Below are 15,245 nucleotides of genomic sequence, written 5' to 3'. Positions count from 1 at the left end.
TGCATATGATGCTTCACAGAATACTTCCATGAAGTATATCCATCTTCCAATGCCTACAAGCTAGTTGGCCCTTCCACTATATCTACATTAACTATTTCCTTCTCTAATCTTTCAACCATTCAAATAACTTTCTGATATTTCAATCCACTACAATCGTTGCTCCTTCCCCACCAAGATAAGGAAGAATTTAAGAATGTTTTTGTTTTAAATTATTTCCCCCAAAAATCTTTCTTTCATTCTTGTTTCCTTAATTGTTTTCTTAGTGACAAACCTTTATTCCTCAAAGAAGTATTTTGAGTTTTGCGTCTCTCAATTATGTTGACCACTTTTTGAAAAAATTGTTGTTCCTCTCCTTATGGCCTCCATTTCACATACTTTGCTACTAAATTCCTATTCCATATAAAAAGTTCCTTTTCAACCAGTACCCTCAGTAGAGTTAAATTCAAAAGTTATAACACTTTCACACCCTCGCCTACCCCTATATGCTTTTCAATTGGAAAAAAATATATATTATCAATTTTAGAAAAATCAGAGAAAATAATGAATTACGCTAAAGTAAAAAAGAATATAAGAATAAAACATCATATTATTTTGTTTGAGTAAAGAGATTCGACATCTGACAGTCCAGTTGTCGAGATAACATCTCTTATTGAAGGGGGGAAAATGCATTATTCCAGAATCAAAGCTTCAGCGTGTTCGCATCACACCTACAAAATCGCACTATTCTAATCAGAAGACAAAAATATTAGAATAATATAAACTAAAAGCTTACCTATTAAGCAGTCCCATGTAAGTTGTAAAAATGGTATATAATTGTTTGGAATTCAAGTATTAATCTATGTTCCATAATAAATGAAAATAAGAAAGTCGAACATCATAAAATAAATTCATAAACTCAATGCATAATATCATCAAATTCATATATTAGGTCATCCCAAATGGATAAATTCTTTGAGATTAATATATGTATCGTTTTAATACAAGTTTGGTTTAGGTCTTGAAACAATAAAATCATATATCACTGTTGATATGTACCTCAACAGATGCTAGCCTTTACAAATTATTAGTTTCTAAAAAATCAATTACTGCAGTATAAATGAACCCAATATATAAAATCCTAACATGACTAGTATTCTGTAGTTAGGCTTATTGAATAATACTCTCTTACAAGTGTTTCCAAAATATAATAATTTATAAGTGGATATACTAAACATAAATTGCTCTCATATAGACACTTATGTTGAATAATATTACAAACATATATACTCCGAATAAATTAGGCTAACGAAAACTGTACCAAAATATTGTAAAGTGTTATTGTTATTCTTTTTTGTTAATCATAATTTTTAATGACCTACAATGTTGGGCTTCCTTATTTAATATGCTTTTAATTTTAAGAAAATTTAGCCTAACTATTTAATTAATATGTTTGACTTCACCTATGCTTGATGTGAGTAAGGAGAAAGCCGCTTAATTAGAAAATATTATTTACAAACAATTCCAAAATAAATCATAGGAGAACGGAAAGAAAAAGTAAATAAGGATAGGAGTGAATTAGAGAAAAGAAACATTTCCGATGACATGGTGTAGAATTATATTTATTAAATTTGAGTATTTTCATACATATGATTTTTTAATACCAGTATTAGTAATAAGATATTTAAATTTTTTGATTACACAATAAGATATAGAATAAAAAGGTTTTTACAACATTAAATAGTGCCCTAATTTCATACAAGTATAAAGTTTTCTACCCCTTTCTCCGAATGGTTTAATGAACTACTGCAGCTTACTCGTCCAGTTTCTGTTCATCAGCTTCTGCTAGAATAGTTCAATAAAATAGTTGGAGTTAATACAAATAAGGTCCTTGTATAACTAGAATAAAGTTAATTTTATATATGCCTTAAAATTAATATAAAAAAATAAAAAATTTATGGATGTATGCAGTTAGCAAACATTCCTGTTTTAAACACGCCTTGGATGTTTCAAATATGGTGTCTGAAATGAAACTGTATAAACAAGACCTGACCAAGGTAGTGGTGGAAACGCAGTGTACGTACACAGAGGAAGTTATTTGAGTGAAAAGAAAAGTAGAGAAAATGCAAAACACTAGGTTGAAATTAGAAATCAGCGGAAACCTGAAGAATTAAGTGAGGAAAAATGAAAATCCCACGTGTAAGAAGTTCACAGGAAAAAACATGAATATGTACAGTAAAATGTCTATTCACTTTTCTGTTGAGAAAAAAAGAAAAAGATGTCAATTCACTTTGCAAAATAGTACAGCGCAATAGAAAATCCGAGACACAAAAATGGAGAAAAGCCAATTTACAATCCTTGCTATTTCCACGGTCCTTCGACGTCATTATTATTGTTACTAAGCTTTGTTGACTTACTGTGTAATTAACACTCAGAATTATGTGATTTAGACTTGAAACCCGTGGAGGGTCAGAAATCAGAATAGACATATTGAAAAAAAAAAAAAGTGGTAAGAAAACAAGCATTTGTCAGACTATCTATGTATGTAACTAACTAACTATCTTATCTATCTTTCAGATGCATAGATTTGAATGACAAATTCTAAACATGTCTCTGATCGATGTAAGCTTTCTCATACTTACATGAGTAGTAGTAGTAAGTAACTACCATTGTGTTGTAATAAGAGATGCATTAATATCTCGCCCCCCTCGTCCGCTACAGAAAGGCAGAGAGGTTAGAGAGAATGGGTCACTCCCACCCACTCATTTTCTCAATCATAACACATCCATCCCCACACACCTTCTTTCCCCACTCTCTGCTTCTCTGTCTTTCACAAACGCGCACATAAAAACACACACCAAATATTTTTCACACTTCCCATAATCCATCTTTTCTTCATTATTCTAAACTGTCACTAATCCCACTCCACTTCACTGGTTTTTCCCGACCAGAATAGTCCCATCTTAACCATTCACATTTTTCTACACTTTCTCTCTCTCTCTCTCTCTTTCTCTCTCTATCCGCATTAAAAAAACAATAATAACAAAGTTTCTTTTCTTTATTTAACCTTTATGATTCTCTGTCTTATATTCTTCTGGGTCTTCTGTAAATCCTTGATCTAGCTTGTTCGCTTTGTTTCAGTCAAGGAATTCTCCTCTTTGATCTGCCTATAAATCTACTAAGCAAACACCAAGGACAGTCACAATTTCTTTTTTAAAAAAATGTCAATGGACATGATGGCAACCGAACGTGTTTGTTATGTTCACTGCAACTTCTGCAACACCACTCTAGCGGTACAGTTCTGAATTCTTTCTTCTCTCCTCTTTCTATCTATCTTTCTATCTCTTGTTCTCTTTCTTTCTTTCTCTTTTTTCCCTGAATTCTTTTAAGCTTGTTTCTTGTTATTATACCATGTGTTTCACCAGCTAATAATTTGTCAATACGAGTTTTGTTTATCTCTTGAATCGAGATCAAGAAACCAAAGAATTCAAGAACGGTCACTTCCCCAAGGACTTGAAATCCATCGTTGAAGTGAATTTTTCTACTGGAATGTACTTTAGATCAACGATTAATTGTCTCTCATCTTATATTTTATGGGAAACCGTGACTGGGTTTTTCTTTATAACCTCTATTTATACTAAAAAGTTCGGCTGTGGTGTTAATTTGGTTAGAGGTCAGCACTCTCATGAGTAATGGCAGAAGACAATTATTAAGCTCGAAAGCCAGAAACTTTCAATAATTTTAAGCAAGCATACTGATTTCGAAAGGTAAAAGACGATTCGTGAGCCTGAGTGAGATGTTTTACAAACAAAACGCACACACCCATAAGAAATTTGAGGGCTGTGAAAAGGTAGGGCTACTCCCAGGTATTAGGGTTCTTGTAATATACGGAGCCCTTTCCCCTCTTTTTGTTCGTTTCATTTAATTTTTCGTGAGGATATATATAGCATCGTATGATCTCACATGCTATATATGTTATGTTGTGTAAAAAGTCAACCGTTGTCTTAATTTATCAGTTCTTTTTATTTCTTGTTTTCTCTGGGAAGTACTGATAAACAGCTCATAAAATGAAATCTATACAAATCTGTGTGGTGATTTGTCTTTCCTCAGTCTACTTGGATTGATTCCTTTTCACTGAGGAGTGATGAGGTTGAAGGTGGTGTATTCTGTTCATCATGATTTGCCAGTGAAGCGTCATTTTTTGATGATCAAGGTTTTTTCACAATTTCAGACTTGTTGCTACCTTTTAAGTACTGAGACAGTGTCCTCTCTTTCTTTCTACAAGAACTTGTGGCGATTATGACGTCCAGACAAATCCATTTACGCACCAGAAAATGCCATGCTCTCTCTCTCTCTCTCACACTCTCTTTATTTTCCTTTACCTTTCTTTCCTTTCATCATAATATCTCTGTTGAGTTACTCCTTTTGAGAAAGCATTATCTTTCTTTCTTTCTCTCCTCCGATCTTGACACTGCACAAGGAGCAGTAAATTTAATCTGCTTCATGATGGTGATCACTTTTCTTTAGTCATATCTGTTTGGTAGCAGTAGTGGTTAACGGTGTTTGTGTTTTAATTTCATTTTCATGGTTTCCGTTCCAGTCATGTCATTTTCATCTTTCTCTTTCTCTTTCTCTCTTTCCTCCTCGATCACTATGAGCTACAATGTCTATCTTTTTTCATCTTACCTTGCAGTGTCAGCCAAAAAGTGAATGGAGACATTGTGAGAGTGCTAACTTTTAAATTTGCCATGTCAGTTCCTCAGCTTCCTGCTAACATGTAGTATTCAATATGCTAGCTGCGCTCACTTGCTCTCTCTCATAATGAAAGAGAAAGAAAACATTACTTCTCTCTCTTTCTCTCTCTCAACCTCACCAACCAATTTGTTTTCTTATTGCAATGCTGGTGCTTGGAACCACCTTTCCATTGAATGTGATAGCTTCAATTCTCTAACATATATATAAATACTTTAACATCGACAAGTGTGAAGCTCTGATATTAATTCGGTTATGGCGATGGTCCAAACAATTATGTACGAAACAATTTAAAACATTGAGAATTCCAATTCATCTGATTTACCCTTTTTCATTTCCCTTGTGTTTGTATATGAGAGACGCATTAAGATTACATATTCAGCTTACTTAGTTTCTAGGGAATGCCCAGTGAAATTGAAAGTGATGATATTTGTTTGCTTTTCCATCCGAAAATGGGTTTTGGCAGGTCAGTGTTCCATGCAGCAGTATGCTCACCATTGTTACGGTTAGATGTGGACACTGTGCCAATCTGCTATCAGTTAACATGGGAGCATCACTTCAACCTTTTCCTTCTCAAGAAACTCAGGTATAATTTCAAACCCTCCTGCATCTTTCATAATCATTTCAATCTTCTTCATTTTGCACTCTTTTTGCTGAGTAACTTCTGGACTTCATACTTTTGTTTGTGTGTGTGTGTGTATGTTTCGCTTAGCATCTTTCTACCGTTGCTAAGTTACAGAGACAGCACCTGAGCGTTCAAGAAGCATGCAGCAAGGAACTGGGATCATCTTCAAAATGCAAATCATTTGAGTCCGTAGACCATGAGCAACCTAGGATTCCTCCAATTCGTCGTGAGTCACGCTCGTTAATTCTTGTTTAGTTTTTGGCATACATATAACTACAAGTTAATTTGAATGAAGAACACGGGTCCTATAGCCATAGGCCAGCCTGAACTTTTCCGTTATACTCTGAGAAGGTATGAGAACACAATGATTCAAACTACGTTATTCCACGACTGGCACATGTTAATTAATGAAACCAAGCAGAACAATATGTGCCATCATTGAGGCCACATTGTTAAACTCAGTTTTTTCATGAGAGTGGGCGTCCATCTTTCTGAGTATCAAGTTTTTTGTGGTACAAAGATACCCAATTTGGCCTATATTTTCTTCATCTCTATTTAAGTGTCCCCAACCAGATGGTGACCTTTCGCAACAAATTGACCCATCCTTAATTGAATGCAATCATGTTGTGCCCTAGCTACATACTACACGTACTACTATGAAAATTCATTCTACATCTTACAGTAAATACTTCTTTATAGTGATGTTTATTATAATCACTTAATTAATCAACCAGGTATGTGACTTAATACAAATTTAACACACACACACACACACCTATTGATTTGATTAATCATAATTAAACTGAGCCTTGGTAACAATTTTGACCTCGTCCTACGTACCTGATGATGATATAATTGATATTGATAGTGGTACTTCAGTAAGAAACTTTTTGGAGAATTGAATTTGCCACTGCGCCAGTTTGTCCAACTATGGGGCCAGCTCTTGTTAAAAGTTACCAGATTTTGGTTCTTAGAAGATCTCATTTAGTGTTAACTATAATATTTAATTGCTAATCTGTGGTGAATATGTACTTAATTACAGTCTATGCAATTTTTTTGAGTATGATAAACTAAATTAATTCATTATCAATACAGCTCCAGAGAAGAGACAGCGTGTTCCTTCGGCTTATAACCGGTTCATTAAGTAAGTGATCTATCAATTTACAATGAACTATTCCTTACATTTCACATCTTCTCTTGTATCTATACTTATATTTAGTATATAGAAATTGGTTAATGTTTAAAATTAAAAGAAAAATAGTTGAATGGAAATGAGAATGACGATTCATTATTCAAATGATTGGTTAGTGATGGACATTTGGACGAAATCACATAAATACATACATTTGTGAATAAATTACATATAGTATTATGAAGAGTTATATACACATGTAAATTCTTATGACTAATAAAATTTTAGAGAATGTTTTTACATAATAATAAAAAAAAAAACTTGGGACCCTAATAACCAGAACAACATGAATGATATAGCCGGTTTTAAAACACTGTCACTGTGCAATATCTGACATATATTTCTATCTTTTTCCTTTTCATTTATCTTTAAAGATACCCTACAAATAAATAAAAAAAGTGGTCTATATATTAAATTATTCTTTTAAACTTCTTAATATTCACTATTTTTTTTCCTTTATGATAAACATGTAAGATATTGGGAATCATGTAAAACTAAGTGCATCTTTTAAAGTAATAATTTTTTTTATCAACTTTTTAAAACAAAGGTACGAAAATTTCTTAAAAATGGAAAAATAAAGAAACTGAAGGGAGAAACTTCATTTTTTTTTAAAAATGTTATGGTTTAACAATCAGTGCATGCCATTGTTTTATAGCTCAAGAAAAATGAAAAAAAAATACTATGCATGTAGGGAAAGAGAAATTTAACAAGTTATACTTTTAAATTTGTTAAACTATCTTTTTTTCTTTTAAAAAAAAGTTGAAATTGTATTAATACATCATATATCCTATTATTTTCTTAAAAAAATATTTATATAGGAAATTATAACTTGAATTTGTTAAATTACTTAAAGTTATATATAATCAGCTATAACATTTTTTTTCAAAATATTTACAATCACATCATATAAACCACAATATTTACATATATGTGTGCATTAGATATGTACTAGTGATGGTTTTCATAACATTGTGGTTGTTCCCTTGAATACAAGTGCAATATATATGTAGATATATAAATAACTCTTATTGCAGAGAGGAAATACAAAGAATTAAGGCCAGTAATCCAGATATCAGCCACAGAGAAGCTTTTAGCACGGCTGCAAAAAACGTGAGTTTAAGCTTTATCACTATTTTCCTTTTCTATTTTTGCATATGCATTCTGGTATATGAATGCACGCAAGTTTTGTTTCTGTTCTTTCCCTCTCACATGTGATGATTGCACAATAAAAAATGAGTTTGTCGTTTACGTTAACATGGTGAAGATTGAAACCCAATGCCCTCTCAATTATTGTAGAAACATTACCAATAAAGCCAATGCCTTCTTTCTCTTTGTGGCTATTGCTTTATATCAAACTTTGCTGTAGTAATGGCATATGATCATGTCCTTCCACTGCTTCATACAACGAGGGTTGCTCTTGTTTAAACAATTAATACACTGATAAATTCGAACATGCATGTAGAGCTCAGAAAATAGTTTGTTGAGAAAGACCAAATGACAAATAAAGAAACTGTTGCTACATAAATAAAGATCATAAATGAAATTCTATGGTTAGAATTATGCAGAATCTCGTGCACCAGTCGTTTAATAACATAATTTCAGTGTAACTTGTCAGTGTGTGATTTCTGCATATAGTCAGAATAAATTAAATATTAATTCTTAGAGTTCACTAGTTAGTTGAAGTAAATGAATTTAAGTTAATTTTGTTACCAGTTTAGTTGAAGTAAATATTAGTTCTAATTAATCAGATTAGTTTGACTGTCATCATATTGACTTATTTCTAACCTTATCTACAAAGATAAGTTGTTCCTAAATAACAGTACAGATGTTAATACAATCTCTTTACATCATCAATATGTTCAGTTCACAAAACTTACTTATTTTAATATAAGTTCAGTGTTTTCAAGAATGATAAAGTTAGATGAAAAAAATGGTAAGTGAGAATAGCTGAAACATGAGAACCAATGTATGATGATGTTTTTTTTTTCCTGTCCCTTTTGAAGACTCTCGATTCTTCACTCTCTCTGCCTTTTCCTTCTGTTTCACTGACATGTCTTGTATCCTGGACTTTCCTAATTCAAGTCTACAGTATAGATGTAGATATATAGTATATAACATAAAAAGATTGTCAAAAAACCCTTTATCCTTCTTAAACTGGTAGCGTTTTTTAATACCATTTGATAACTGAGAAATAGAATGGGGGCAAGTGATCTGAGATGAGAGGTTGATATCTGTGAGAAGTTTTAGCTGTTGAGAAGATATTATTGCAGGAAAAATGCTGCAAAAACATGTCATGTAGGACAAATATTTGGTTATGGAAAAATTATCTTTCCCCAAAAAAATATAAATAAAATGGCTTGGCCAAGTCTATCAGAAAGAAGCATATGATGATATTATTTTATGCAGGTATCTTTAACCTGACTTTGTTGAAAGTTTTTTATTTTCAATATGTGTAAAAATAAGTTTTACAAAGAAAAGGGCACAAGAATATGATGTAAATATATATATATATATATATATATATATATATATATATATATATATATATATATATATATATATATATATATATATATATATATATATATATATATATATATATATATATATATATATATATTTCTTGAAGTTCTGAAGAGATATGGACTATTGTGGTGTCATTAGTTTTTTATTTGTGAACCTCTTTGGTTTTTAAACTTTCTTTGACTAATTAGTAACATTACAGTCAATAGTTCAGTTCTAACTTTAACTTTATAAAGGTTAAAGCTAAAATGACTAACATCCAACCATCTTTTTCTTATTGATATACATTGATTGTGCAGCTTATGTTTTTTTTTTTTTAATTTTCCTTTGGCCATATAAAACTTTTATATGTGCTTTATAGTATCTAATTAATATATTTGAAAATAGAAAAATTCTTAAAAAGTGGTCCTGTTCAAACTCGTTATTTTTCCTATTCTTTTCTCTTCTTCTATTTACGTATATTCTACCCTTCTATTTTTTTTTTCATATGACATATAAAATCTACTATATTTTTTTCATCTTCTTCATTTTCTTTGTCTCTCTTTCTGTTCCTCATCTCACTCATTGCACATCTCATTACACAACAATGTACAAAGTATCAATATTTTTAAAATTTTATTGAAATGAATTGATAGAACTTTTTTTTCCATTGTCATTATTCTATTATAAATTTCTTTATGAAAAGATTTATGATTTTTGTTATTAATTATTATTCATACCTAAATTTTTCTTTTCAATCAGTTAATGGTGCAAGAAAATTTTATACCCAAATAGTCAAACACTTATTTTCATTCTTCCACTTAATTTAGTATGTACAAAACTATGAAGAAATTAATAGGGTAACATGGGAGAAAATAGTTGAGAAATAGAAAATTGAACGTGTTTAATAGAGGGGAAATGAGACAAGATAGAAATGAAAAATATGAAATCCATATTAATTTTTTTACAAAACAACAAAGAAATTAAGAGTGAACAAGAGATGCAATAAAAATAATGAACTAATGTTCCTAGTTTTTATAGGGATACCTTACAATGATGCACCCTCCAACTGACTTCTGGATAAATCATTATTTTGCAGTGTTTTGTAGAGTATGCACACATTCATACACTGTAATTGACTTCTTCTGGATAAAACCATCATTTTGCACGGCTTTTGTAGGGCACAAATACATTATTTGGCGTGTCGACTTAGAAAAACATACAATTTCTCTTTTAGACAGATTAACTTAACTACTGTATGAGATCACGTTTGAATGTTTGATAGGTGAAACATAGCAGAATTTATCAAACCACTTGCTTAAACCAGAACACATGTAATTAAAATCAGCACCACAGGTTTGTTTTGTATGCATGTGTTCTTTCCTTTGTTAATGATGGTATTAGTCTAATTAACACTTCCAATATCTGATATGCATTAATATGTAGACCACAAACATAAAGCCACATGAAAATGAGACTTGAATTGAAGTTGTTGAGAGATTAATAACATGTTTGGTTTCACTTTTCAATCAATGTGTGTGATTTGTAAAAGCTTATGTTTACATTAGGTGTACACTTTCTAGGTCTTATTACATACTATATATGGTTTGAAGAAATATACCTTAAATTTGTTTTGTCTTTCTGATTGTCTTGTCTTATATATGTATATATGTATATGCAGTGGGCACATTTCCCTCACATTCACTTTGGGTTAAAGCTGGATGGCAATAAGCAAGCAAAGTTGGACCAGGGAGATGCTACTCAAAAGTCTAACGGATTTTACTGATTATATATAAATGGAAGTTTATGATTATCAGCTGTTTTTTTCTGTGTTTGACCTAAATCAGTGAAAAAAGAGGTTGATGAAATTTGCCAATGATACAACTGGAATGGAGACTCTAGAGAAAATTGACCTCAGCATCAGCCTCTTACCCATATATGTTTAATATCATATACTATAACGTTTGTGTTGCCCTTTTTCTATATGATTGCTATTCTTGTGATTGCATTAATTACTGTGTTGAACTTAGGCAATTATTAAGAAAACAAACATTGTAAGTTTAATTCTGCTATAATAACGCGTCCTTTTGTTTTGTAATAATCTATTATCTTTCTCTTTTGGGTGATTGCGTCTCTGCATATGAAAGGACGATTGCAACATTTTATTCTTTTGATGATAAGCGATCGATGAGTGTATCGTCCAAGAGGACCACTTCAACAGTGCTTTTCATCTTTGAGATGTTGCAATTTGACCCTTTCTTTCGGAATATCGTGCTTCATCCATAGGAACACTCTTTTATCCATCGTGTTATTTCATCACGGTTTTCCTTTTTTTTCTCTTCTTTTTTAGACTCTTGTTCATACAATCTTGGAGTTTTGCGCTCTGGGGCTATCTGAACATCACGATTCTTTCTACCACCACCATCTAAAAAAAATACATGCAATTTTTTATTTATTTATCTTTGATTGATGCTTTTGTTGTTCTTCCTGGACCGTCTTGTTCAGTTAATGCAGTGCAGCCTTCTGAAAGGAACACCATACAGTGCAGGGGTTGCATGCATGTCTTACTCTGCCACCTTCTCAGAACAGTTTTTTCTCTCTTTTTTATTTATTTAATATTTCTATGAAAAGGAACTATGCAGAAGAGAGTGATTAACGAAAACCCCAGTTTCCCGATTAAACCCTAAATTCACAGCATCAACAATGTTTCATAAGAAAGCAATGGCAACACTATTAACTGAAGTGAAAACTTCATAAGAGACCATGATTTCATCCAAGAATAGAATCTTATTTATTTTTATACTTTGGTATAAATATTTAGGTTTATTTGATTTTTCCAGTTGTGTTTTGTGGGGCATGATTTTCATGATTTTTCTCCTTTGGCTTTGTACTCACTCAAGCTTTCTTTTCTAACAAAACAAAAATACCAAGATTTTTAAAATTTCCTTTTAGTTATATATATATAAATATTTATCATATAAATTTGTTTCAACAACAGAAGTATATTATATTCTAAGTTAAATTTAACGGCTATAAATTTCATTGCGTTTTGTGGAAGCATGTTACTTATTGGTCTATTTGGTGATATAAATTTTTTTGTATATACTATTGTACAAAATTTTACTATCCTTGTCGATAAAAAAATTCTTTAAAACATTTCTCTGGATATACTTTTTCACTGGTTAAACTTTTTGGAGCGCCTTATATCTTAATTAATATTTTTTTTTCTCATAATTTTATAACTTTTAGAAAATTTTATCTATGAAGAGAAAGTGCGTGAAAATGGTTTAGCCCTTCTCCTATTTAGTAACAATATACTTGAATACAAACTAAATTAATTATTTTCAAAAAGATGATTTAATAAAAAAAATTCACATGAAGATTTTGTTTTTGTAAACTATTATCAATTATATTTAACGAAAAAGATGTTTAAGGTTATATATATATATATATATATATATATATATATATATATATATATATATATATATATATAATGATTTGATTTTTTTTATCTTAAGTGTGAAAAGTATACAAATTTTATCGTTTCATTAAAGATCCTTCGAGAAATGTTAGCAATACATTCTCTAATTTATGAATATAGTCATTAGTTAAAGTTTATTAGAAAAAAATACAAATTTAAAAGAGAAAAAAACTCATTAAGTGAAAAATAAATTCTATTAAAGTCTGTAATTTCTAATCAATTTCATTCGACAATAGAAATATGATAAGAAAAGTACGTTTCCAATATTTCTTAAGGCTAGTTATCAATTTATATAACTTAATACAAATTGCAATAACAAAAATTAAAAAAAAAAAGAGTTCGGATATTATATTAAAAATCAGTGCAATATAAATCAAACAAAATTCTCTTATATATAAAAAGATTTATCAAATAAGTAATTACATAATTATGCACATGAACTACAATTTGTTTATTATTATGTATTTTGTCTTCGTGAAGTTGTAAAATTATTTTAACATATAATTAATGTATAGTTTGAACTATACTTTGGGTTGTATCGTATGAGATATCTTATTTTTAATTTTTCATTAATTTTTATGGTTCATTATTTATCTTGAGTAGTGTTTTAATTTGTGAATCACGCAGAATTAATGTATAGTTTTTTATTTAAACTTCATAATGTATAACCATTTCATAATATATAGATTATATTATAATTAACATATATAAATATTTCGTAACATAAATTCTATTTCATGTTTTTTTTAGATACTATATATTGTAATATAATACCATTTTAATCATCAAACTTTTTTTAGAAAATATTGAAATTCAATTTAGAACTAATTATATTAAAAACGATGAAATAAAAAAATATTAAAAAATACTTCAGTGAATAAAAAGCTCCTCAAACCCTTGATGTTTAGCTTTTTCATTTGAAGATGCCTGTAAAAATCAAAGCTCCTAATTATTAGTGAAAGTAAAATAGCGTCTACATTCATAAACTCACTGTTTCAAAAAATTTAAAAATAAAAATCCTATTCAAACTAAAATAAATTGATTGAATTAGTTTATATTAAACTTTTTGTTAAAACAAACTCTTACATTAGATAAAATAAGATATGGACATAGATTTATATATACATAAAATATCTTCGTTATTAAGAAGTTTTTTTGAAGTGATATTAAACACAAATTCATGTTAGAATGGACATTTTATCAGTATAAAAATTTATCTGTGTTGAATTTCTTTACACTTTTAAAATCCAAAAATATACAATAAAAATGAAAAGAAAAGTGATATAATTGAATGTTGAGTAAGTATTATGAGATTGAATTATTTAAGATAAGTTATGAATGTTGTAGGTAAAGATTGTTGTGAGAAATGTTGACAAGACATATATGTTTAACAGAGTGGGGTGAGTGGGATATTGTGTTGTGTATGTTTTGTACGGTCAAAACGCGCATGCTTTGCTTTGTGCAAAATCCGACTATTTTGTGATGCCCTCAATCTTTTGGGCTCATCACTGTCTCCGAATCATCACACTGCGATCCTTCATTCAAGGGATCATCGTCATCATCCACACCTTCATTTTCACAAATCTTGCTGTCATTTTATATCTACCATCAACTCATTCTACATCTAAGACTTTCAGTGTGGCTAATAATTTAAAGGTAAGTTTATAAATAAAATTTATACATATTAATAAAGAAATATATTTTAAGTTTAAGTTAATCATATAAAAATTGTTTGTAAAGTGAGATTTAACTTTATTTATACATTGTAAATTTGTTTTATTTTAGAGTTGATGTAGTATATCTAATATATCTTATATATTTTGAGTGAAACTAGACTGACAATTTAATATAAGGTGACATTATGTTTTAGATGGTTTTGTAACTATTTAAAAAAAATTAAAATCTAATTTAATTTTATAAAATTTACATATTTATATTTATTTATATAGGATTAAATATTTTTGTGTTCATTTAACTTTTAAATGAAAATTAAAATGAGTCTCTTTTCGAAATTTTAAATTAATTTAGTCTCTTATCTTTACAATAACATGAAATTAGTTCTTTTAATCAAATTTTTGTTAAATTTATTTAGAGTTTCAAACACAATTTTTAACTAGTATAGAAAAAAATATATGTCAATAAACAATTCAAATGTTTCATGAAATGCATTTAAAATGTCAAATAAATTTAACAAAATTTGATTAAAAGGACTAAATTCACACATTAATAAAATTTAAAAAAAAAACTAATTTTAATTTTACTAAAAATTAAGAAACAAAAACATATTTAATTTTTTATATAAAATAAATTTGGATTATTTTTGCCCAATAAATAATAAATTTCTCTAAAATTAGTTTATAACGATTTTGATATCATTTTAAAAAATAAATTTAAATTTAATTTAATTAAAAAGACTGAATTATAAAAAAGTTTGCTCTTTAATTTATATATTGATACATCGTCTGGAATTTTGAAGAGGAGAATTTAGGATTAAAAAGAGAAGAATTTGGTTAATTAGATTTGAATTTGAAAGGTAGTTGAGATGAGGGAAAGAAGAATATAGAAAAGGGGGAAGTGCGGAAGAGGAGATAGGTTGTCCGGTGGGATAAGGTTAAAAGTACAGAATCTGAAACGTCAAATCAGATAAGTTGGTGAGTTAATTGGATGCATGTGTGGGATGGATCTTGTCTGAAACTAAGATGCCTGACTTGACT

The 15,245-nt window shown here is 29.5% G+C and overlaps 1 protein-coding gene across 4 annotated transcripts; it reads left to right on the top strand.

The window, feature by feature from the left end:
* The first annotated feature begins 2,730 nt into the window (after positions 1-2,730).
* Positions 2,731-11,166, top strand: LOC108333258 (putative axial regulator YABBY 2). Of its 4 annotated transcripts, none has more exons than XM_017568653.2 (6): positions 2,731-3,269; positions 5,195-5,314; positions 5,468-5,579; positions 6,449-6,497; positions 7,580-7,655; positions 10,729-11,166. In XM_017568653.2, the coding sequence occupies exons 1-6, from the start codon at positions 3,198-3,200 to the stop codon at positions 10,831-10,833; spliced, it is 534 nt and encodes a 177-aa protein (XP_017424142.1). In that variant the 5' UTR covers positions 2,731-3,197; the 3' UTR covers positions 10,834-11,166. The 4 variants fall into 4 exon arrangements, with proteins under 4 accessions (XP_017424142.1, XP_017424141.1, XP_017424140.1 ...); XM_017568652.2 differs by having other exon boundaries at positions 2,732-3,269; positions 5,462-5,579; XM_017568651.2 differs by having other exon boundaries at positions 2,741-3,269; positions 5,441-5,579.
* The last annotated feature ends 4,079 nt before the right edge of the window (positions 11,167-15,245 follow it).

The sequence above is a fragment of the Vigna angularis genome, chromosome 11 (assembly GCF_016808095.1).
Source record: "Vigna angularis cultivar LongXiaoDou No.4 chromosome 11, ASM1680809v1, whole genome shotgun sequence".
Classification (NCBI taxonomy): domain Eukaryota; kingdom Viridiplantae; phylum Streptophyta; class Magnoliopsida; order Fabales; family Fabaceae; genus Vigna; species Vigna angularis.
Note: the sequence above shows the minus strand (reverse complement) of the source record. Positions and strands in the feature narration are given on the sequence as shown.

Coding starts and splice junctions, on each gene's coding strand:
- LOC108333258 (XM_017568651.2), top strand. CDS start 3,198: ATGTCAATGGACATGATGGCAACCGAACGTGTTTGTTATGTTCACTGC. Junction 5,580..6,448: donor TAGGATTCCTCCAATTCGTC/GTGAGTCACGCT, acceptor TTATCAATACAG/CTCCAGAGAAGAGACAGCGT. Junction 6,498..7,579: donor GCTTATAACCGGTTCATTAA/GTAAGTGATCTA, acceptor CTCTTATTGCAG/AGAGGAAATACAAAGAATTA.